Source organism: Mustelus asterias, chromosome 29, assembly GCF_964213995.1.
Source record: "Mustelus asterias chromosome 29, sMusAst1.hap1.1, whole genome shotgun sequence".
Classification (NCBI taxonomy): domain Eukaryota; kingdom Metazoa; phylum Chordata; class Chondrichthyes; order Carcharhiniformes; family Triakidae; genus Mustelus; species Mustelus asterias.
The window spans coordinates 3,525,564-3,550,525 of record NC_135829.1 but is presented as its reverse complement, the minus strand read 5'-3'; the positions used below and the strand labels follow the sequence as shown (position 1 = coordinate 3,550,525).

The 24,962-nt window shown below is 53.4% G+C and overlaps 1 protein-coding gene across 1 annotated transcript in view; it reads right to left on the bottom strand.

The window, feature by feature from the left end:
• Window positions 1-24,962, bottom strand: part of LOC144480480 (ras GTPase-activating-like protein IQGAP1) — a 52,916-nt gene that overhangs the window by 13,152 nt on the left and 14,802 nt on the right. The window contains 11 exon segments of the mRNA XM_078199962.1: window positions 2,818-3,030; window positions 3,743-3,830; window positions 5,060-5,189; window positions 6,617-6,689; window positions 6,691-6,720; window positions 8,680-8,703; window positions 8,705-8,813; window positions 15,331-15,566; window positions 17,434-17,518; window positions 19,069-19,209; window positions 23,074-23,298. Coding sequence (XP_078056088.1) covers window positions 2,818-3,030; window positions 3,743-3,830; window positions 5,060-5,189; window positions 6,617-6,689; window positions 6,691-6,720; window positions 8,680-8,703; window positions 8,705-8,813; window positions 15,331-15,566; window positions 17,434-17,518; window positions 19,069-19,209; window positions 23,074-23,298 — 1,354 coding nt within the window.

Below are 24,962 nucleotides of genomic sequence, written 5' to 3'. Positions count from 1 at the left end.
TGAAATTCCCCTCGGAGGATATAGAAGGATATGATGAGATGACGAGTGGGGTGGGAGGAGGATCGTGTGAAGCATAAATGCCAGCACGGACCAAATGGGCCGAATGGCCTGATTCTGTGCACAGTAAGAAGTCTCACAACACCAGGTTAAAGTCCAACAGGTTTATTTGGTAGCAAATATCATAAGCTTTCGGGCTGCTCCGAAAGCTTATGATATTTGCTACCAAATAAACCTGTTGGACTTTAACCTGGTGTTGTTAAACTTCTTACTGTGTTTACCCCAGTCCAACGCCGGCATCTCCACATCCTGATTCTGTGCAACAGGGAGATCACCAACATCAGGAAGGAGACTGATTCATTACACAGCATTCCACCACCATCTAGTGGTGAAACTGAGAACTGCTGAGTGATGACACTGTCACAATGAAATGGCGCGCGCACACCCACACATACACAGACACACTCACAGACACACGCACAACAGGTACAGACACGTACACACTCACACACACACAACAGGTACAGACACGTGCACAGACACACACACGCACACTCACAGACACACGCACAGACACACGCACAACAGGTACAGACACGCGCACACTCACAGACACACACTCACAGACACACTCACCGACACACTCACAGACATACCCACACAGAGACACACACAACAGACACACACAGACAGAGCAGGGTGAGGCTCCTGTTCTGAGATGAATCTACAATTAGTGAAACAAATGAGATGCTGCTGGAGATGCTTCTTGGTTAGATGAAATAAAATGGGTCTTGCTCATCTATAATTATCCCCTAATTGTTCTCCAAATGTAAGAATTGCAACGTAGACACTGGTTGTGAGTCAGTGGGTAACACTGTCACTCTGAATCAGAAAGTAATGGGTTCAAGTCAAACTCCAGAGACAAAGTCCAGACTGACACTCAGTGCAGTTGTGAGGGAATGCTGTATCGAGGTGCCATAGACCCATCGAACCCCTACAGTGCCAAAAGAGGCCATTCGGCCCATCACATCTGCAACAACTTTCCGAAAGAGCACCCCACCCTCCGCTCCATCCCCATAACCCTGTGCATTTATCATGGCCAATCCACCTAACCTACACATCAGGGGCGACACAGTGGGTTAGCTCTGCGGCCTCACAGTGCCTGGGACCCAGGTTCGATTCCCGGCTTGGGTCACTGTCTGTGTGGAGTCTGCACATTCTCCCCGTGTCTGCGTGGGTTTCCTCCGGGTGCTCCGGTTTCCTCCCACAGTCCGAAAGACATGCAGGTTCGGTGGATTGGCCGTCCTAAATTGCCCCTTAGTGTCCAAAGATATGCAGGTTAGGTGGATTAACTTGGTAAATGCGTGGTGTTACAGGGATAGGGTGGGGGGTTGTGCCTGGGTAAGTTACTCTGTCAGAGAGTCAGTGCAGACTCGATGGGCCGAATGACCTCTTCTGTCGGGATTCTATGATCTTTGGAGTGTGGGAGGAAACTGGAGCACCCGGAGGAAACCCACACAGACACGGGGAGAAGGTGCAGACTCCGCACAGACAGTGACCCAAGCCAGGAATCGAACCCGGGTCCCTGTGAGGCAGCAGCGCTAACCACTGTGCTGACATCTTTAGTGTGAGAGGTTAAACCCAGGGCCTGTCTGCCACTCCCAGGTGGATGTGAAAGGTTCCCTGGTGCAGCAATGAAGCTGGTCAGGAAATTCCTCGCTGGTCCCGAACAAATATTTATCCCCCACCTAACACCAGAGGGAGCATCATTATCACACTGCAATTAGTGGGGTCTTGCTGTGCATAAAATGGCTGCCCTGTTTCCTACATCAGAACAGTGACCTCGCTTCAACAGATACTTCATTCACTGTGAAAGTGTTTTCTGCGGCAGCCAGAGATTGCTTGAGGTGCTATATCAATGCAATTGTGTGTGTGAATGCGTGTGTGTATGCGTGTGTCTGCGTGTGCGTGCATATACATGGGTGTGCAAGTGCACGTGTGTGTATCTGTGCACACGTGTGTCTGTGTGTGCGTGAGTGAGCGTGTGTGCGTGTACATGTACGTGTGTGTGTATGGGTGTGTGTGTATGGGTGTGTGTGTGCCTGTGTATACATGAGTGTGTGTGTGTGGCGGTTACTGGGTTAAGGTTGAGCTCTCTGTGAGGCCACCCTGAGTTGAATATCTTGTCAAGCCGTGCAAGCTCGGTGAGTGTCTCCGGGCCCCCACATCCCAAGGTGAATGTGCAGCTGGGCCTGGGCCTGGGGCCGGGGCTGGGCCTGGGGCCGGGGCCGGGGCTGGGGCTGGGCCTGGGGCCGGGGCCGAGGCTGGGCCTGGGGCTGGGGCCGGGGCCTGGGGCCGGGGCTGGGCCTCGGCCTGGGGCCGGGGCCGAGGCTGGGCCTGGGGCTGGGGCCGGGGCCTGGGGCCGGGGCTGGGCCTGGGGCCGGGGCCGGGGCCGGGGCCGGGGCCGGGGCTGGGCCTGGGGCCGGGGCCGGGGCTGGGCCTGGGGCTGGGGCTGGGCCTGGGGCTGGGGCCGGGGCTGGGCCTGGGGCTGGGGCTGGGCCTGGGGCTGGGCCTGGGGCTGGGCCTGGGGCTGGGGCCGGGGCCGGGGCTGGGCCTGGGGCCGGGGCCTGGGGCTGGGCCTGGGGCTGGGCCTGGGGCTGGGGCCTGGGGCTGGGGCTGGGCCTGGGGCTGGGCCTGGGGCCGGGGCCGGGGCCGGGGCTGGGCCTGGGGCTGGGGCTGGGCCTGGGGCTGGGCCAGGAGCTGGGCCTGGGGCTGGGCCAGGAGCTGGGCCTGGGGCGGGTGCTGGAGCCGGGGCGTTACCTTGGCGATGTCGTTGATCAGGTCTTGGTATTTATTCTGAGGGTTGACCTTTCCCAAGCTTGCCAGTTTTTTCAGATTCTGCTCAATTTTCTCCTTTTTCTCCTTCAGCGACATCTGGTTTTCCTCCGACTGAACCTGGTTCCGTTTCATCTTCTCGGGAGTTTTGGCGTCTCGGATCGCCCTCCTCTGCATGGCTCGCTGGTGATCGGTGTCCTGGAAAAAGAGACGGCGTCAGCTGTGGATACCTTAAAAACCCGAGAATCCACACCGGAAACCTTCAAACCCTTCCTTAAAACAGGCCACACGGCTCACACCCAGAAATCCCCAATTAACACAGCAACAGGAGGCCATTCAGCCCCTCCAGCCTGTTACACAGGAACAGGAGGAGGCCATTCAGCCCCTCCAGCCTGTTACACAGGAACAGGAGGCCATTCAGCCCCTCCAGCCTGTTACACAGGAACAGGAGGCCATTCAGCCCCTCCAGCCTGTTACACAGGAACAGGAGGCCATTCAGCCCCTCCAGCCTGTTACACAGGAACAGGAGGCCATTCAGCCCCTCCAGCCTGTTACACAGGAACAGGAGGCCATTCAGCCCCTCCAGCCTGTGACACAGGAACAGGAGGCCATTCAGCCCCTCCAGCCTGTTACACAGGAACAGGAGGCCATTCAGCCCCTCCAGCCTGTTACACAGGAACAGGAGGCCATTCAGCCCCTCCAGCCTGTTGCATTGGAACAGGAGGTGGCCATTCAGCCCCTCGAGCAGAAACCAAAAGGAGGCCATTCAGCCCCTTGCATGGGAATAGGAGGCCATTCATTCCTTCAAGCTGATAGCATGGGAACGGAAAGAGGCCATTTGGTCCACCCTGTGATGAATTACTAGCAATGAAATGTGGCCTTGGAAAGTTCTGGAAGATTTATTGCTCACCTGCTCAGCAGATGCTGGGGTCTCCAGGATCTCGGTCAAAGTCTCACCTGGTTGGAACCGAATCACATCGACAATCAGTCGCTTTGTGCTGGAGATGGAGACAGAGGATGGGGTCACTGATCATTCGGGCTCGCTGCACCCCCAGACAGAACATATTCACACAAAGCTTCAGAATGAGAGCAACGCAGAGATCTTGGAGGTTCAGCATTGAAGGAGTGCTGCACTGTCAGAGGTGCTGTGTTTGGAGTGAAGTGTTCAACTGATGCTCAGAGGGATGGAGGAGAACCCCGTGATACAGTTTCGAAGAAGTAGGGGACAGCGTGGTGGCACAGTGGTTAGCACTGCTGCCTCACAGCGCCTGGGACCCCGGGTGGCACGGTGGCACAGTGGTTAGCACTGCTGCCTCACAGCGCCAGGGACCCGGGTTCGATTCCCGGCTTGGGTCACTGTCTGTGTGGAGTCTGCACCTTCTCCCCGTGTCTGCGTGGGTTTCCTCCGGGTGCTCCGGTTTTCTCCCACAGCCCGAAAGACGTGCTGGTTAGGTTGCATTGGCCGTGCTAAATTCTCCCTCAGTGTTATCCGAACAGGAGTGTGGCGACTAGGGGATTTTCACAGTAACTTCATTGCAGTGTTAATGTAAGCCTTACTTGTGACACTAATAAATAAACTTTTAAAAAAGGAGGACGGGAGTTCTCCCCAGTGTCCTGGCCAACACTCATCCCTCAACCAACATCACTAAAAATCAGATTATCTGATCATTATCACTGCGCTGTTTGTGGGATCTTGCTGTGTACAATCTGGCTGACATGTTTCCCCCAATACGACTTTGATCACACTTTGAGAAGGGGGGGGGGGGGCGGTGGGGAGTTATGAAAATCATAGAATCCTACAGTGCAGAAGGAGGCCATTTGGCCCATCGAGTCTGCACTAACCACAATCCCACCCCAGGCCCTATCCCCATACATTTACCCTAGCTAGTCCCCCTGAGACTGAGGGACAATTTAGCACGGCCAATCCACCTAACCCGCACATCTTTGGACTGTGGGAGGAAACCGGAGCACCCGGAGGAAACCCACGCAGACACGGGGAGAACGTGCAGACTCCGCACAGACAGTGACCCAAGCCGGGAATTGAACCCGGGCCCCTGGTGCTGTGAGACACCAGTGCTAATCACCGTGCCACCGTGCTGTCCTTACTATACCACTAAAGAAATTACCGGGTTTTGTTCCAAATAGAAGTTTTAAACTCCAAACTCCCCCCCGCCACCCCCCCAACCCCGTACGCACGCGCACACGCACCCCCGAGCAAGCGACTCACTTTAGAAGCAGGGTGCGGGCATTCATCTCCTCATTCTCTCCCCCCGGGACATCGAATTTGTTGGTGAGGGTGAGGGACACCTCTGTCTTGGCTAGCTGCTCCTTATTGGGGTCGTGCACCCCTCCCTCACCTGCGGCACAGAGAACACAATATTTACCAAGTAACACACCCCACGGTGAATATCAAACACCAAGCGACAGGGGGCCAGACGTTAGCATTGGGTCACCAAAAGTGTGCAGCCAGAGAGGGAGGATTCAGGAGTGTCCGAGAGGAGGGAGAGAGAGAGAGAGAGGGGGGGGGGGGGGGTGGAGAGAGGGGTTGGCAGGAGTATGGACCTGGTGGGGGGAGTGGGGGTTGGCAGGAGTATGGACCTGGTGGGGGGAGTGGGGGTTGGCAGGAGTATGGACCTGGTGGGGGTAGTGGGGGTTGGCAGGAGTATGGACCTGGTGGGGGAGTTGGCAGGAGTATGGACCTGGTGGGGGAGTGGGGGTTGGCAGGAGTATGGACCCGGTGGGAGGAGAGGAAGGGGGGGGGGGAGCTGGCAGGAGTATGGACCTGGTGGGGGGAGTGGGGGTTGGCAGGAGTATGGACCTGGTGGGGGAGTGGGGGTTGGCAGGAGTATGGACCTGGTGGGGGGAGTGGGGGTTGGCAGGAGTATGGACCTGGTGGGGGGAGTGGGGGTTGGCAGGGGTATGGACCTGGTGGGGGAGTTGGCAGGAGTATGGACCTGGTGGGGGGAGTGGGGGTTGGCAGGAGTATGGAGCCAGTGGGAGAAGGGGAAGGGGGGGGGATGGGGGAGGTTGGCAGGAGTATGGACCCGGTGGGAGGAGAGGAAGGTGGGGGGGGGGGGAGCTGGCAGGAGTATGGACCTGGTGGGGGGAGTGGGGGTTGGCAGGAGTATGGAGCCAGTGGGAGGAAGGGGAAGGGGGGGGGGGGGAGAGCTGGCAGGAGTATGGACCCGGTGGGGGGATGGGGGAGGTTGGCAGGAGTATGGACCCAGTGGGGGGAAGGGGGGGGGGGAGCTGGCAGGAGTATGGACCCGGTGGGGGGGGTTGGCAGGACAGTGGAATAGGCTGATGTGAGAATATGAAAGGCAGAATGAGGGTGTCACAGCAGATGGTTTGAGGTTAGGGTCAGGCAGACGCAATGTGAGGGAGGTGGATGTCGGGGGGGGAGGTTTAGCGGTGAACGGGATATGGAACTGGAAGCTGAGCTCAGGGAGCTGCAGTGGTTGTCTTGGGAACGGGGATTGAGGTGTCCTTGGGTCCTCTCTGCGTTTATCTCACAGCGAGAGTGAGAGACGGGGCCGGAGCCCGGAGAGACAGCGGTGAAATTCCAGCTCACTCTCCCTGCACGGACAACACCAATCCTGCAGTCCTGGCGGATTGTCAGTGGAGGCAACCGGCTTGAATGGTGGTGGAGACGACTCGGGACGTTGTGGTGAGGCGGTGGGGGGTTCTGGGCCCCAGGGTCGGCTCCAGGCTCCTTGCTAATGAAGCTGGGGCTGGGTGAGGGGGGAGTGAGCTGAGTGAGGGGGCGCAGTGCGGAGGTACTTGCCTATCAGAGACTCGATGGTGGGCACTTCACCCAGGTCCTCCAGCAGCTCGTGAATGGGGTCGTTGTGTTCTGGGGGCTATGGCGTCTTGGTGATCCAGGAAAAGCTGCATTTGAACACAAAACCAACAGAGATAGTGACTAAACCCGCCCAAAAATACACAGACACCACACAGAGGGTCGGCGCTGAGGGAGTGCCGCACTGTCAGAGGGTCAGTGCTGAGGGAGTGCTGCACTGTCAGAGGGTCAGTGCTGAGGGAGTGCTGCACTGTCAGAGGGTCGGTACTGAGGGAGTGCTGCACTGTCAGAGGGTCAGTACTGAGGGAGTGCTGCACTGTCAGAGGGTCAGTACTGAGGGAGTGCTGCACTGTCAGAGGGTCGGTACTGAGGGAGTGCTGCACTGTCAGAGGGTCGGTACTGAGGAGTGCCGCACTGTCAGAGGGTCAGTACTGAGGGAGCGCCGCACTGTCAGAGGGTCAGTACTGAGGGAGTGCCGCACTGTCAGAGGGTCAGTACTGAGGGAGTGCCGCACTGTCAGAGGGTCAGTACTGAGGGAGTGCCGCGCTGTCAGAGGGTCAGTACTGAGGGAGCGCCCACTGTCAGAGGGTCACTGCTGAGGGAGCGCTGTACTGTCAGAGGGTCAGCGCTGAGGGAGTTGCCGCACTGTCAGAGGGTCAGTGCTGAGGAGTGCCGCACTGTCAGAGGGTCAGTACTGAGGGAGTGCCGCACTGTCAGAGGGTCAGCGCTGGGGGAGTGCCGCACTGTCAGAGGGTCAGTACTGAGGGAGTGCCGCACTGTCAGAGGGTCAGTACTGAGGGAGTGCCGCACTGTCAGAGCGTCAGTACTGAGGGAGTGCTGCACTGTCAGAGGGTCAGTACTGAGGGAGTGTCGCACTGTCAGAGGGTCAGCGCTGAGGGAGCGCCGCACTGTCAGAGGGTCAGTGCTGAGGGAGTGTCGCACTGTCAGAGGGTCAGCGCTGAGGGAGTGCTGCACTGTCAGAGAGTCAGTACTGAGGGAGTGTCGCACTGTCAGAGGGTCAGTGCTGAGGGAGTGCCGCACTGTCAGAGGGTCAGTACTGAGGGAGTGCCGCACTGTCAGAGGGTCAGTGCTGAGGGAGTGCCGCACTGTCAAAGGGTCAGCGCTGGGGGAGTGCCGCACTGTCAGAGGGTCAGTGCTGAGGGAGTGCCGCACTGTCAGAGGGTCAGTGCTGAGGGAGTGCCGCACTGTCAAAGGGTCAGTACTGAGCGAGTGCTGCACTGTCAGAGGGTCAGTGGCTGAGGGAGTGCCGCACTGTCAAAGGGTCAGTGCTGAGGAGTGCCGCACTGTCAGAGGGTCAGTGCTGAGGGAGTGCCGCACTGTCAAAGGGTCAGCGCTGGGGAAGTGCCGCACTGTCAGAGGGTCAGTGCTGAGGGAGTGCCGCACTGTCAGAGGGTCAGTGCTGAGGGAGTGCTGCACTGTCAGAGGGTCAGTGCTGAGGGAGTGCCGCACTGTCAGAGGGTCAGTGCTGAGGGAGTGCCGCACTGTCAGAGGGTCAGTACTGAGGGAGTGCCGCACTGTCAGAGGGTCAGTGCTGAGGGAGTGCCGCACTGTCAAAGGGTCAGCGCTGGGGGAGTGCCGCACTGTCAGAGGGTCAGTGCTGAGGGAGTGCCGCACTGTCAGAGGGTCAGTGCTGAGGGAGTGCCGCACTGTCAAAGGGTCAGTACTGAGCGAGTGCTGCACTGTCAGAGGGTCAGTGCTGAGGGAGTGCCGCACTGTCAAAGGGTCAGTGCTGAGGGAGTGCCGCACTGTCAGAGGGTCAGTGCTGAGGGAGTGCCGCACTGTCAAAGGGTCAGCGCTGGGGAAGTGCCGCACTGTCAGAGGGTCAGTGCTGAGGGAGTGCCGCACTGTCAGAGGGTCAGTGCTGAGGGAGTGCTGCACTGTCAGAGGGTCAGTGCTGAGGGAGTGCCGCACTGTCAAAGGATCAGTACTGAGCGAGTGCTGCACTGTCAGAGGGTCAGCGCTGGGGGAGTGGCTGCACTGTCAGAGGGTCAGCGCTGGGGGAGTGCCGCAGTGTGGGGTGAACTCACCGTGTGAGTGTTGATGATCTCACCCGATGGAAATGTAAATCACCGGCTTTGTCAGGGTCACCAGGTCAGAGTATTCATCGACATTAAACCGGTCCTCAAGCTCCGGAACCTCACAGGCAGCCTGGAAAAACCGTCTGGAAAAATAGAGTGATAATAAGAGACAGTGTATGCGAGACAGCATAGAAGGAGAGAGACAGAGAGCAGGGAGAGAGAGAGAAGCAGAGAGCGAGAGGGAGAAAGAGGGAGAGAAAGAGAGATCGTGACAGCAGAGAGAGAGAGACAGAGAGCAGGGAGAGAGAGAGAAGCAGAGAGCGAGAGGGAGAAAGAGGGAGAGAAAGAGAGATCGTGACAGCAGAGAGAGAGAGACAGAGAGCAGGGAGAGAGAGAAGCAGAGGGAGAGAGAGTGAACGAGACAGCGGAGAGAGAGAGGGCGAGACAGACAGAGAGCAGGGACAGAGCGAAGCAGAGAGGGAGAGAGAGCGAGAGAGGGAGAGAGGGAGGGAGAGAGAGAGCAAGAGCGGGAGAGAGAGAGCAAGAGAGGGGGAGAGAGAGAGAGCAAGAGAGGGAGAGAGAGAGAGGGAGAGAGAGGGCAAGAGAGAGAGCAAGAGAGAGAGCAAGAGAGGGAGAGAGAGAGCAAGAGAGAGAGCAAGAGAGGGAGAGCGAGAGAGGGAGAGAGAGAGCAAGAGAGGGAGAGAGAGAGCAAGAGAGGGAGAGAGAGAGAGGGAGAGAGAGGGCAAGAGAGAGAGCAAGAGAGAGAGCAAGAGAGGGAGAGCGAGAGAGGGAGAGAGAGAGCAAGAGAGGGAGAGAGAGAGCAAGAGAGGGAGAGAGAAAGAGAGGGAGAGACAGCATGACAGCAGAGAGAGAGAGGGAGACAGAGAGCAGGGAGAGAGAGAAGCAGAGGGAGAGAGTGAGCGAGACAGCGGAGAGGGTGAAAGACAGCGAGCAGGGTGGAGAGAGAGGAGGGAAGGGAGAGAATGAGGGAGGGTGATGGAAAGAGAGGAAGAGATTGGGATGGAGGGAGACAGTGAAGGAGTGAGGGGACAGGGAGGGGGAGAGGTAGAGGAAGACAGAGAGTGAAGGGAAGAGGGAGAGGGGGATGGAGGGAGAGAGGGATGGAGGGAGAGAGGGATGGAGGGAGAGAGAGAAGGAGGGAGAGAGAGAAGGAGGGAGAGAGAGAAGGAGGGAGAGAGAGATGGAGGGAGAGAGAGATGGAGGGAGAGAGAGATGGAGGGAGAGAGAGATGGAGGGAGAGAGAGATGGAGGGAGAGAGAGATGGAGGGAGAGAGAGAGGAGGGAGAGAGAGATGGAGGGAGAGAGAGATGGAGGGAAAGAGAGAGATGGAGGGAGAGAGAGAGATGGAGGGAGAGAGAGATGGAGGGAGAGAGAGATGGAGGGAGAGAGAGATGGAGGGAGAGAGAGATGGAGGGAGAGAGAGATGGAGGGAGAGAGAGAGATGGAGGGAAGAGAGATGGAGGGAGAGAGAGATGGAGGGAGAGAGAGATGGAGGGAGAGAGAGATGGAGGAGAGAGAGATGGAGGGAGAGAGAGATGGAGGGAGAGAGAGATGGAGGGAGAGAGAGATGGAGGGAGAGAGAGATGGAGGGAGAGAGAGAGGAGGGAGAGAGAGATGGAGGGAGAGAGAGATGGAGGGAGAGAGAGATGGAGGGAGAGAGAGAGATGGAGGGAGAGAGAGGATGGAGGGAGAGAGAGATGGAGGGAGAGAGAGATGGAGGGAGAGAGAGAGGAGGAGAGAGAGATGGAGGGAGAGAGAGATGGAGGGAGAGAGAGATGGAGGGAGAGAGAGATGGAGGGAGAGAGAGATGGAGGGAGAGAGAGATGGAGGGAGAGAGAGGAGGGAGAGAGAGATGGAGGGAGAGAGAGATGAAGGGAGGGAGAGATGGGAGAGAGAGAGAGATGGAGGGAGAGAGAGATGGAGGGAGAGAGAGATGGAAGGAGAGAATAGAGAGAGAAAAAAGAGAGAGGGGGAGAAAGTGAGAGAAATCCACAATTTTCTCATTGCTCCATCGGTAATCCTGCTTTCAGCATCCAGAGCCCTGGAATTCCTTCCATCAACATCTCCACGTCTCTTGCCTCCTTTAACAATCTCCTTCACATTTACCTCTCTGTCACTTGGACCAAACCTGGGGTCAACTGTCCAAATATCTACTTTGCGATTCGCTGTCTAATTTACATTCCTGTGAAATGTCGTGGGATATTTTACTACATTGAAAATTAAATAGAATCTTTAAAAATTATTCATTCATTTAAATCTGCCGTGCGGAAATTCCAAGCGGATTTTTGTAGCTTTCACTAAACTGGGCGGCACGGTAGCACAGTGGTTAGCTCTGCTGCTTCACAGATCCAGGGACCTGGGTTCGATTCCCGGCTCGGGTCACTGTCTGTGTGGAGTTTGCACATTCTCCCCGTGTCTGCGTGGGTTTCCTCCGGGTGCTCCGGTTTCCTCCCACAGTCCAAAGATGTGCGAGCTAGGTTGATTGGCCATTCTAAATTGCCCCTTAGTGTCCCGGGGTGCATAGGTTAGAGGGATTAGTGGGTAAATATGTAGGGATATGGGGATAGGGCCTGGGTGGGATTGTGGTCGGTGCAGACTCGATGGGCCGACTGGCCTCTTTCTGCACTGTAGGGTTTCTATGATTCTAGATTCCTGGCAGGACGACTAATCCTGTTTGGGTGGAAATCAGGTGCACCCCCGACACACTCTCAGTGGGTGAAGGGGGTGGTAGATACCATTAAGTTAGAGAAGATGAGGTGCACACTACATCGGTCCACTGCTATATTCTATAAGACCTGGCAACCATTCACAGCGCATGTTGGGACGCTGCAGTTGGAGCTGAGTAGATACCTGATGGCCCCAGGACCCTGAGTGCTCCCACAGACCCCCCACCCCTCCCCCGCTTGGTGGACACGCCCTGGTCGAGCCAGGAGGTCATGTTGCAACTGTACAAAACTCTGGTGCGGCCGCACTTGGAGTATTGCGTACAGTTCTGGTTGCCGCATTATAGGAAGGATGTGGAAGTATTGGAAAGGGGGCAGAGGAGATTTACCAGGATGTTGCCTGGTATGGTGGGAAAATCGTATGAGGAAAGGCTGAGGGGCTTGAAGTTGTTTTCGTTAGAGAGAAGAAGGTTAAGAGGTGACTTAATAGAGGCATACAAGATGATCAGAGGATTAGATAGGGTGGACAGTGAGAGCCTTTTTCCTCGGATGGTGATGGCTAGCACGAGGGGACATAGCTTTAAATTGAGGGGTGAGAGATATAGGACAGATGTCAGAGGTAGGTTCTTCACTCAGAGAGTAGTAAGGGCGTGGAATGCCCTGCCTGCAGCAGTGGTGGACTCGTCAACATTAAGAGCATTCAAATGGTTATTGGATAAACATATGGATGATATTGGAATAGTGTAGATTAGAGGGGCTTTAGATTGGTTTCACTGGTCGGCGCAACATCGAGGGCTGAAGGGCCTGTACTGCGCTGTAATGTTCTATGTTCTACCCTGCCGAGATGTGGGGACCAACCCGAGAACTTTTATCTTTTCCCTCTCACTCTCTCTCCTTCCTCCACTCGCTAGTTTATAGCCTGGGCTGCTTGGGCGCTCAGTTGGTTCTCCAGCGGCATTTCTCTGCCTTTTTGTTTTTATATTATTACCGTCATTCCCAGTGCAATTAGATGGGACTTGGGCAGGGTGTGTGCCAGGGGCTTGTTCCCTGGCCACGGGGTGCCCTGAGCTCAGCCGTGTTGGAATGTACATGCCAGCACTGCGTGGATCTCTATCATGTTTGTTTGCTATGTAAAATATAAGAAGATTTTTCAATAAATTCATTCATGGGATGTGGGCGTCGCTGGCTCGGCGCAGCACTTATAACCCATCCCTAGTGGCCCCTTGAGAAGGTGGCGGTGAGCTGCCTTCTCGAACCGCTGCAGTCCCTGAGTTGTAGGTACACCCACAGTGCTGTTAGGGAGGGAATTCCAGGATTTTTGACCCAGGCGATGGTGATATATTTCCAAGTCAGGATGGTGAGTGACTTGGAGGGGAACCTCCAGGGAGTGGTGTTCCCAGGTGCTGCCCTTCCTGTTTTTTTTGAAATTTACTGTTTCAAAGGTTGTGGGTGTCGCTGGTTGGGCCAGAATTTGTTGCCCATCCCCTGTCGCCCTTGAACTGAGTGGCTTGCGTGGCCATTTCAGAGGGCAGTTAAGAGTCACCCACATGGCTGTGGGTCTGGAGTTACATGTAGCTCAGACCGGGTGAGGATGGCAGATTTCCCCCTTGCAAGAACATCAGTGAACCAGGTGGGTTTTTATAACAACCGGTGATAGTTTCACAATCACCAATGCGAAACATATGAAATGGGAGCAGAAGTAGGCCATTCGGCCCCTCGGGTTTGCTCCACCAATAAGACCATGGCTGATCAGTTCATAGAATCCTACAGTGCAGAAAGAGGCCATTCGGCCCATCGAGTCTGCACCAACCACAATCCCACCTCGGCCCTATCCCCACATATTTACCTACTAATCCCTCTAACCTATGCATCCCAAGACACTAAGGGGCAATTTAGCACGGCCAATCAACCTAACCCGCACATCTTTGGACTGTGGGAGGAAACTGGAGCACCCGGAGGAAACCCACGCAGACACGGGGAGAACGTGCAAACTCCACACAGACAGTGACCCGAGCCGGATTCGAACCCAGGTCTCTGGAGCTGTGAAGCAGCAGTGCTAACCATTGTGCTACCGTGCCGCCCAAGAAGTTTGTGTTTCCAGTTCCACATTCCCCATCCTGATAACCCCTGATTCTCCGGCCCAACAAGAATCTATCTTTTAATATTAAAAATATTCAATTACCCTGCCACCACCTCCTCCCGAGGTAGAGAATTCTAAAGTCATTTAAGAGAAAACCATTCTCCTCAGATCTGCCCTAAAAGGGTGACCCTTAATTTTAAAACAGTACCCCCTAGTTCTGGACTCATCCACAAGAGGAAACATCCTTTCCACATCCACCTTGTCAATACTGCTCAGGATCTTGCAGACTTCAGTCAAGTCACCCCCTCACTCTTCTAAACTACAGTGGAAACAAGCCCAGCCTGTCCAACCTTTCCCCATAAGACAACCCACTCAATCCAGGTATCTCTCCAGTGAACCTCCTCTGAACCGCCTCTAACGCATTTATATCCTTCCTTGAACAAGGAGTCCAAAACTGCCCACAATATTCGAGATGTGGTCTCACCAATGCCCCGTATAACTGAAGCATTATACCCTTACTTTTACAACAGAAACAAAAGATGCTGGAAAATTTCAGCAGGTTTGACAGCATCAGTGGAGAGAGAATAGAGCCAGCGTAGCAAGTCTGGGCTCTGACGAAGGGTCATCCAGACTCAAAACGTTGGCTCCAATCTGTTGCTGTTGAAGAGGGCCTGTGGTACACACTGTTGTGTTTGAACCATAGAATCCCTACAGTGCAGAAGGAGGCCATTCAGCACTGACCCTCTCCGACAGAGTACCTTACCCAGGCCCTTTCCCCCGCCCTATCCTGTACACCCCACAGATTTACCTTGGTTAATCCATCTAATGCTGAAAGTAAGCGTGCGGGTACAGCAGGTAAAGAAAGCCAGTGGTATGTTGGCCTTCATAGCGAGAGGATTTGAGTATGGGGATAGGGATGTTTTGCTGCAATCGTACAGGGCGTTGGTGAAGCCACGCCTGGAGTATTGTGTGCAGTTTTGGTGTCCTTATCTGAGGAAGGATGTCCTTGCTATAGAGGGAGCACAGCGAAGGTTTACCAGGCTGATTCCTGGGATGGCAGGTCTGTCATATGAGGAGAGACTAAGTCGGTTCAGATTATATTCACGGGAGTTTAAAAGGGCGAGTGGGATCTCATAGAAACTTACAAAATTCTAACAGGGTTAGACAGGGTAGATTCAGAAAGAATGTTCTTGATGGTGAGGGGAGTTCAGAACTAGGGGTCATAGTTTGAGGATAAGGGGTAAACCTATTAGTACTGAGGGGAGGAGAAATTTCTTCACCCAGAGGGTGATGAATGTGTGGAATTCACTCCCACAGAAAGTAGTTGAGGCCAAAACGTTGTGTGATTTCAAGAAGAAATTAGATATCGCTCTTGGGGCTAAAGGGATCAAGGGATATGGGGGAAAGTGGGGGGAATCAGGACATTGAATTCGATGATCAAAATGAATGGCAGAGCAGGCTCGAAGGGCTGAATGGCCTCCTTTGCTTCTAGTTTCTATGTTTCTAACCTAGACATCTTTGGACTGTGGGAGCAAACCGCAGCACCTGGGGAAAACCCACGCAGACACGGGGAGAACGTGCAAACGCCACACAGGCAGTGACCCAAGGCTGGGATTGAATCCGGGTGCCTGGCGCTGTGAGGCAGCGGCGCTAACCACTGTGCCACCAAATGTTTACTTATTGATGTGAAAGTCTGTGAAATTGCAACAGACACTTATGGGCGGGTCCCACACGTGCCGATTCCCACAGTGGGCGGGATTGGAAAATCCTGGTTACTATCCGAGTGGGAAACTGATTATCACAAGGGGAAGATTGGGTGAGGGATGGTTGGGGGGGGGGTTGGGTGGGCTTTGTGTTGGGGCCGTACTGGAGTGGGAAGGAGAGGCAGGAATTTACCTGAACTTCATGTGAGCCTGAGAGAGGTAATCGTTCACGGAGCCAAGGTGGCAGTTCTCCTTGTCGAACATCTTACTGGAGGCGGCGTGCTGCAAGACCTTGGCGATGGAGCCCAGGTTCCTCCTCTGGTCAGTGGTCAGGCCCCCACCACCAGCTGAGATGTCAATGATATCGAAAGCGTCGGGAGCCACAATGGCAGGGTTCATGTAACGATAGTACAGCAGGTTCCCGATAATCTGAAATCATCAAAACACTATTCACAACAGGAAAAAAAGCTTCAAAGAACAGGAACCCCCCCCCCCCCCCCCCCTCCCCTCCCCCAGCCCCGACACCTCCGCTGACCCCACCTCAAAACACCCGCTATAAAAATTGGAATAATCTGTACACAGTGATGTAGGTGCGAGCTATCAGTGAGAGGGTACACAGGATGGTTGGGGGGGGGGGAGGTGCAGAGGGCAAGAGGGGAGGTGGGGGAAAGACAGTGGAGGGGCAAGGAGAAGGGTATACGCACAGGTTGCTTCAGGAGAAATGGCAGCCACACAGAGATTCACCTCAGGAGAAAGCAACGTTAAAGACCACGGCTGCGGAGGTAGGAAACGAAGAACTTTCATTCCTCGTCTGAAGCTCAGTTCGAAGAAGGCAGAAAGAAGAGAAATCGAAAGCCTTAAAAACAGGAGAGAAGCAGCAAAGTTATCCAAGGTTGGAAAAATATCCGATTTACTTCCCGGTGTGGGATTGGACTGTGGAGCCTCAGCTAGTAGACTCGGTGACACTGAAAGGCAATTCCATCTGTCCCAAACAAGGAACGAATTCCTGTCAACGGGTGCACAGAATTTCAGGGTCAGTCAGCGCTTAAAGGCAGGAGGAGGCCATTTGGCCTGTCGGCTCTGTGCTGGCTCATTGACCACCTGTCCCGTTCCCCTAAAACACATCCAGAATCGCTCGACAGTCGCTAAACTTCAGTCATTTTGACTTTTCCTCTGTCCTCTCCTGACAGGTGCAAGTTTATTCCGGGCTTTTGTTATCACCTGCTCTGTTGTTGCTCACATAGCAACATAGAAGATAGGAGCAGGAGGAGGCCATTCGGCCCTTCGAGCCTACTCCGCCATTCATCACGATCGTAGCTGATCATCCAACTCAATAGCCTAATCCTGCTTTCTCCCCATAACCTTTGATCCCATTCGCCCCCAAGTGCTATATCCAGCCGCCTCTTGAATACAATATAACGTATATCATGTGTGAACTAAAATGGTATGGGCTGATGGGAGAGTCAACTGTGGTAAGCATCATAGAGTTTGTTGCATTCCTCCCCTGACATCCCTCCTCCCACAGTTTTCAGTTAGAGGTCCTGCAGTAGCTGCTTGGGAGCGGGGACCCTGGCTGAGGAGTGTTAAGGTCAATGGCAGCATCCCTTAGGAACAGGAGGAGGCCATTCAGCTGCTCGAACCTATTCCACCATTCATTGAGATCACAGCTGAGAGTAACTCCGAACCTCCATTTAAACATCTTAGCTCCATATCCCTGAAAAATCCATCAATCCCACTCTTGGAAGCTCCCAAGCACCCGGACACCACTCCATGATTTCCACAGTCCTTCCTGACATCACCCCCGAACAGTCCGACTCTCACTTGAAGGTTAGGCTCTCTCTCCACTGGGAGAAATAACTTCTCTCTCTCGACCCCACCAAACCCTTGCATCATTCCCAACCTCAGTGAGATCAGCCCTCAATCCCCAAAACTCAAAGCTTGGTGTGGTTGGCTTGTCCCCAAATTAAACTATTATTCTGGTGAAATTGCGCTGACATGGTCAATGTGACCATCCTGAACTCCGGGGCCCGGGCTGAATGCGATTACTCCAGTCACATGTCACCAACCCCACAGCTCAAGATGTGGCACAGACGTAGGTTCCAACCTGAAGTTTTCCTGAATGTACTTCAGTCACACACGTGGCTATCTGTGTAAAATAACCCTGTTAAATCCTGTCTGAAACGCTTGTGGGCGTTGATGTGCAGGCAGGACATTTTGTCCGTATAAACAGGGGTTCAAGGAAGCAGCGCCATTTGTGAATGAGGATCCTTCAGGCCTCACACAACCCGACACCTACCTTAATGAGCTCATCATCCGTGGCATCTGGAAACTTCTCATGTAGGGAATCCTTCAACACTTTAGCGATAAGCCTCATACCATAGCTGCAAGGGTGAGACAGAGAAACATGGTGAGTGAAGGGCGAGGGTGGAGCTGGATGAATCACACACTGTGACTACAGCTCCAAGTGTGGGGGCAATGGTGTCCAGCATTCTCACTCTGAGCTCAGTCAGTGTGTGAGAAATCGTCATTCTCCACCCACCGGAACCATGGAAAACATGGAGAATATTTCCAGTTTTTGTTAAAAACTTTCACGGATGTAGCATTTATTGCCCATCCCTAGTTGCCCTTGGAGGGCAGTTGAGAGTCAACCACATTGCTGTGGCTCTGGAGTCACATGTAGGCCAGGCCGGGTAAGGACGGCAGATTTCCTTCCCTAAAGGACATTAGTGACCCAGAGGGGTTTTTCCGACAATCGACAATGGTCATCAGTAGATTCTTAATCCCAGATTTTTTTTATTGAATTAAAATTCCACCATCTGTCGTGGTGGGAATTGAACCCGGGTCCCCAGAACATTACTCTGGATTACCACTCCAGCAAGAGTACCACTGCGCCACCGCCTCCCCATGGGGCGTAGGTATGTCCACAGTGCTGTTAGGGAGGGAGTTCCAGGATTTTGACCCAGCGACAGTGAAGGAACAGTGATATATTTCCAAGTCAGGACGGTGAGTGGCTCGGAGGGGAACCTCCAGGTGGTGGTGTTCCCATCAGTCTGTGCCTTTGACTTAAGGTGGTAGTGATCACAGATTGGACAGAGAGGAGAGTCAGAAGCTTTTGCCTAGGGTGGAAGAGTCAATTACAGGGGGGGCATAGATTTAAGGTGCGAGGGGCAAGGTTTAAAGGAGATGTACGAGGCAAGTTTCCTACACAGAGGGCGTTGGGTGCCTGGAACTCGCTGCCGGGGGAGGTGGTGGAAGCAGATACAATAATGACTTTTAAGGGGCGTCTGGACAAATACATGAATAGGATGGGAATAGAGGGATAGGATCCCCGGAAGGATAGGGGTTTTTTAGTTCAGTTGGGCAGCATGGTCGGTGCAGGCTTGGAGGGCCAAAGGGCCTGTTCCTGTGCTGTAATTTTCTCTGTTGCTGTGGAGTTGTGTGTTGGGAGTGAGCATTGAACTGCTGGAAATACGACTCATTACTATTCACATGCAGGAAATATAGATGTCGGAATATTAAAAGGGGATTGGGTTAATTTGGGAGATAGCAAGGTGTCGAATAATCCCTGTGACAAAAACACTTCGGCTCAAATCAGCAGAGAAATGCTTCACTCGAGTCGGTGTGACCACGACAGGGGTGTGGTCAGTGCTGAGAGGGGGCATTCCATCGAGAGCAAATTGGTGCTTTTGTGATGGGGGAGAGTGTACATGGGGATGTGGGAGGGGGAATGGGTGGGGTGAGTCAGAGACGGTGGGGGAGAGTCAGTGACGGGGGGGTGTGGGGGAGAGTCAGTGACCGGGGGGGGGAGAGTCAGTGACCGGGGGGGGGAGAGTCAATGACGAGGGGGGAGAGTCAGTGACGAGGGGGGAGAGCGTGGGGTGGGGAAGTGGGTACAAGGCGGTGTGTGGGGGTGTGGGACACGAGCACTTACGGGATTTTATCCACCGAGGTGACGATGGCTGACAGGAATTTGTCAGTGATCGCCCTCATGTTCTTGATGGAGGTATCGAGTCTCAGTTTAACCTCTTCGTGACTCAGTGCCTGGTCTGGCGTGACATCATACGGGAGTTTACTGAAAATAGAAATGTGGACACCGCAAATATTAGTCAGGTGACCAAAGAGATGCTTGTTACGTATACTCATTAACATAAATTCACTTGGGAAAACGTAAACCCTTCCAGATTTTTGCCATTTCTCTGTTGTTGAAAGCATAGAATCCTCACAGTGCAGAAGGAGGCTGTTTGGTCCATCAAGTCTGCAGTGACCCACCAAGAGAGCATGCCACCCAGATCCTATCCCTGTATTCCCATGCATTTACCCCATTTATCCCCCTATTTGACACACGTTGCAACTTTAAGGGTCAACTTAGCGCGGTCAATGCACCCTAACCCGCACAACTTTGCACGACGGAAGGAAACCGGAGCACGCGGAGAAAACTCGCGCAGACAGGGGGAGAACGTGCAGACTCCGCACAGACAGTGATCCCAGTCGGGGATTGAACCCAGGTCCCTGGCGCTGTGAGGCAGCCGTGCTAACCCACCGTGCCGCCCCAACGCGCTGAAAGCCTGCAGTAGTTTTGCAGAAATCATCCTCCTTGAGCCTGGCCCAGTTATTATTATCCGAGCTTTAGACTCAGGATCTGAAGCCAGTGTCTGAGCTGTCTCAGGGCAGCCTGCATTGTTTAAAGTTTATTTATTAGTGTCACAGGCAGTCTTACATTAACACTGCAATGAAGTTACTGTGAAAATCCCCTAGTCTCCATACTCCGGCACCCTCAGTATTGACCTTCTGACAGTGCGGCACTCCCTCAGCACTGACCCTCTGACAGTGCGGCACTCCCTCAGCACTGACCCTCTGACAGTGCGGCACTCCCTCAGCACTGACCCTCTGACAGTGCGACACTCCCTCAGCACTGACCCTCTGACAGTGCGGCACTCCCTCAGCACTGACCCTCTGACAGTGCGGCACTCCCTCAGCACTGACCCTCTGACAGTGCGGCACTCCCTCAGCACTGACCCTCTGACAGTGCGGCACTCCCTCAGCACTGACCCTCTGACAGTGCGGCACTCCCTCAGCACTGACCCCCTGACAGTGCGGCACTCCCTCAGTACTGACCCTCTGACAGTGCGGCACTCAGAGTGGACCGTGGGGGGGTTTATCCAGGCCGGCAAGTGGCAAACTTCGGGAATAATAGCAAGTGCTGGGAACACTCTGGAAGCATTTGTAAATGAAGGGTAAGTGGGGGCTGAGAGGGGCAGCGAAGGACTGGGATAAGAAGCGAGTGAGAGAGTGCAGAGGGAACCGTGCAGCGGCGGACAGCGTAGCTTCCCGAGCTGTGAACATCGAGAGCGTTAGTGTCACCACACACACCGGCACTAGTAACCGGACACATATCAACAATGTGTGCATCCAGGGACATCGGAGGGCTGGAGGAAGGGGCTCCCTGGGCAAGTGGTGAGGGGCCTGACATACGATGAACGTCTGAGGATCGTGGGATTATATTCATTGGAGTTTAGGAGGTTGAGGGGAGATCTGATAGAAACTTACAAGATAATGAACGGCTTAGATAGGATGGACGTAGGGAAGTTGTTTCCATTAACAGGGGAGACTAGGACGCGGGGGCACAGCCTTAGAATAAAAGGGAGTCACTTTAGAACAGAGATGAGGAGAAATTTCTTCAGCCAGAGAGTGGTGGGTCTGTGGAATTCATTGCCACAGAGGGCTGTGGAGGCCGAGACGTTGAGCGTCTTCAAGACAGAAATTGATAAATTCTTGATTTCTCGAGGAATTAAGGGCTATGGGGAGAGAGCGGGTAAATGGAGTTGAAATCAACCATGATTGAATGGTGGAGTGGACTCGATGGGCCGAATGGCCTTACTTCCGCTCCTATGTCTTATGGTCTTATGGTCTTATGGACAACTCACCTGATGAAGGAGCAGTGCTCCGAAAGCTCGTGCTACCAAATAAACCTGTTGGACTTTAACCTGGTGTTGTGAGACTTCTTACTGTGTTTATCCCAGTCCAACGCCGGCAACTGCACATCAAGTGGGGAGGAGACAGAGGTCGGGGAGAGACGCTTTTCACCGGTATCTGTGGCATTGCTGATCTGCCATTGCAGGAACGAGCATTGACTCCACCTGTCACTGTCGCAACCTTCAGCACAGGGTCATAAGATCATAAGAAGATAGGTGCAGGAGTAGGCCATTCAGCCCATCAAGCCTGCTACACCATTCAGCAAGGTCACGACTGTTCTGATTTGTGGGCTTAACTCCACTTCCCTGTCCACCAACCTGAAATCGCACCTAGTGGAAGAAGCTGTATGTGTTCCGCTGGACACAGTGTGAAGCAAGTGTGCACATCCAACTGGGGCTGGTTCTGGCTGACATTGGGATCGAGTATTCCAACAGCGCTCACTCGATCACACGACGGGGAACAGAGGTAGTCCTTGTTGGCTTCACTGGTGTCTGGTGTTGACACAGAATGGCTGTCTCTGTACAAAGTTGCGTCATTCAGGAATTAATTCCTGACGCGAAATGCCTCGGGGAATTCGGCTGATGTGAACAGTGTTGTATTGAAAAGACATTCCCTTCTTTCTTAGTGGGGTGTGACCCTCGTATTCCCTTCCTAATTGATCGACAAAGCCACCCCTGTTCCGTGATGCACCATCTGGGATCACAGTGAGGCTGGCGTGATCAGCATGGGACACAGCGTGTGTACGACAACGTGTGTACCATGTACCCTCAGGCCCGAGAGCACGGGACTGTCAAACCAGCTCAGCCCCAGACTCAATAACCGAGATGGATTGGGGCAAACCACTCCCCCCCCCCCCCTCCCCTCCACCGGGAAACTGCCCCAGTGACCGGCTAGATGTTGGATTCTGTCCCCAGAGAGCAATGGAGTTTGGGCCATTGAATATTGCCAAGGCTGAATTTGACAGATTAGTGATCGATAAGGGCCTCAAAGGTTATGGCTGTGTAACGTTCTCAATGAAGCCCATGTTATTTGTCCCCTGGAGTATGAGCTCCCTGATTGAGGTAATCGGCCGGGTCTCCTTGGAAAGGGAGCATGCGGTGTCCGAGGGCGCAGTTGATGCCTTCCATGCCCGCTGGGCACCGCAGGGACTGCGGTATATTATCGACCCCTTTAATCACGTTTTAATTTGATGTTTTAAGTTTCCTTTCTGCTTTGTCTTTTGTTTCGGGCGGCTCCCCTTCCTTTGAGGGAGCTGCCCCTTTTGAGTTGTCCCCAAGTTAATTTGATTTCGTTGATTTGGTTGGACAACAAAAGAGTTCCCTGATTGAGGTAACGACTGCCTGGCCAATCAGGGAGTCTCGCCTGTGTATATACAGAGGAATGTCAGGACGACTGACACTCTGGATTCTGACCGTGTACCTGAAGCTCTTTTAGGAGTGGACTAGAGTTTGTAAATAAAGGGAATCTGGTGAAGGGACACTGACCTCCGAGGTGCGAGTTCAGGTTGGTGGACAGGGAAGTGGAGTTAAGACCACAAATCAGAACAGCTGTGACCTTGCTGAATGGTGTAGCAGGCTTGATGGGCTGAATGGCCTACACTCCTGCACCTATTTCCTGTGATCTTATGACCCTGTGCTGAAGGTTGTGACACAGACAGGTGGAGTCAACGCTTGTTCCTGCCATGGCAAATCAGCATTGCCACAGATACTGGTGAAAAGCGTCTCCCCCGGCCTCTGGGTCCTCACCGCTTGCCCAGGGGGCCCCTCCCCACAACCCTCCGACGTCCCTGGATGCACACCACGCACACTGCTGCCGGAGCTGGGGGGGGGGGGGCAAATCGGGCCTTCCTTTCGCAGAGTGGTTCTCCTGGGAAAGAGGGCTCCCTCCAGGCTTGAGCAGCAGCCGGTGGGTGAGGAAGGTTACAGCTCGTACGCGTGGCTCTGGGTAGCCCGCCCTCCTCTACCTGGCCTCGCCTGTCTGCGACTCCATTTGGTTCACCCAGGCTTTGTAAATGTCCACAGGGTCGGTCTTGATGTTCATCGACCGCTCCTCAATGATCTCCTTGACGACGGGCGCCAGGATCTGTCGGAGAGCGTTCTGCCCGCGCGCTCCCCGGTTGAAGCTGACGACCATCTTAATAACCGTGGGATTTCCCGTGATGATCTCGTGAAGCTGATCCACCTTTGACCTGCAGAAAGTAGGGAACGTGTCAGGGTCAAAATGGCGGAGACTAAACATCCCACACAGAGCTTACATATATTAATATCGAATTGTATATAAACAGTAAAGTTTATTCATTAGTCACAAGTAAGGCTTACATTAACACTGCAATGAAGTTACTGTGAAATTGCCCTAGTTGCCACACTCGGTCAATGCACCCTAACCAACACGTTTTTCAGAATGTGGGAGGAAATCGGAGCACCCGGAGGAAACCCAAGCAGACACGGGGAGAACGTGCAGACTCCACACAGACAGTGACCCAAGCCGGGAATCGAACCCAGGTCCCTGGCACTGTGAGGCAGCAGTGCTAACCACTGGGCCATCGTGCCGCCATAAAAAAGATGGCGGCGGAGCACGGAGGCTTCTTGTGAGCTGTCCCCAGCATTCCCTCTAATTCCATCTTTTACCCTCGCTCGATGGACTTAAATCTGAACTCCAACTCCTTTAAACTTTCTAATAATGTTACATTCTGCATCCTCTCCTTCCTTTCTCCCCTCTGTGCTCTATGAACAGTATGCTTTGTCTCTGTAGCGCAAGAAACAATACTTTTCACTGTATCCCAATGCAAGTAACAATTGTCACGTGCGTGTACTTTTAAGAAAGGTTTTTTAAAAAATCATGCATCTTACAGCTACAGTGATGTCATTGGGGGTGGAGCTAAGCTGGGGCAGTCAGGTGATCGGGGTTTTTTCCTTTGGGCTTTCAGTTTCATTTTGGGAAGCCGTTTCGCAGCGAGCTCAGAAGCAGTCTCTCTCTCTCTCCCTGTTTTTTCTCTTTGTTTGGTTCTGCCTTTAAGAAGTGGTGTTTTGGGAAACAGATTCGACTACAACCTCTTCCGAGTTTCTTCACAAGGGATTTTCAGCATTCAACACAGGAGGTGGGATTCCTGTAACAAGTGGGCATTAACCTATGCTGTATTGTGCTTATTTGGAGGGTTTTGTGTAGTGGATGTTGGCTTTGGTTGGATATTTCCTTAAGAGTTGGACATTATCCTGGTTGTTGTGTTGTAATTGTTAAAAGTTCTTGCGAAGTGTCTTACGATACATGTCAACAATATTCTTAATTAAACTTTGTTTTTGATCAAAGCTCCTCATGGATCAGTTGAATCACACCTGGAGTGAAACCTCGAGTTCATCCTCGCCAAATTCAACATAAAACATCACAGGGCAGGCGAGCTTCATAGAACACCTTGAAGTGTCCGCCCTGACGTGTAACACAATAATAAAGCAAATATATTGCATGTCATACATATTCTACATGATAATGAACCTGAATGTCTAAATTTTAAAAAATGATTACAATATTAACAGGACGATTTGCAGAAAGATGGAGAAATGAAATGTAATACTGATAAACATAAAGTACACTTTGGTTAAGTTAAGTTGGTTTTTAAGTGCAGGGATATATGTACATACAGAGTTTGCACTCGGCTGTGGTGTAGTGGTATTGTCACTGGACTAGTAATGCAGTGATCCAGGCTAATGTTCTGGGGGCCCGGGTTCGAATCCCACCATGGTAGATGGTCAAATTTATCTTCAACAAAAATTCTTGAATTAGAAGTCTCATGATTGTCGTAAAAACCCATCTGGTTCACTAATGTCCCTTTAGGGAAGGAAATCTGCCGTCCTTACT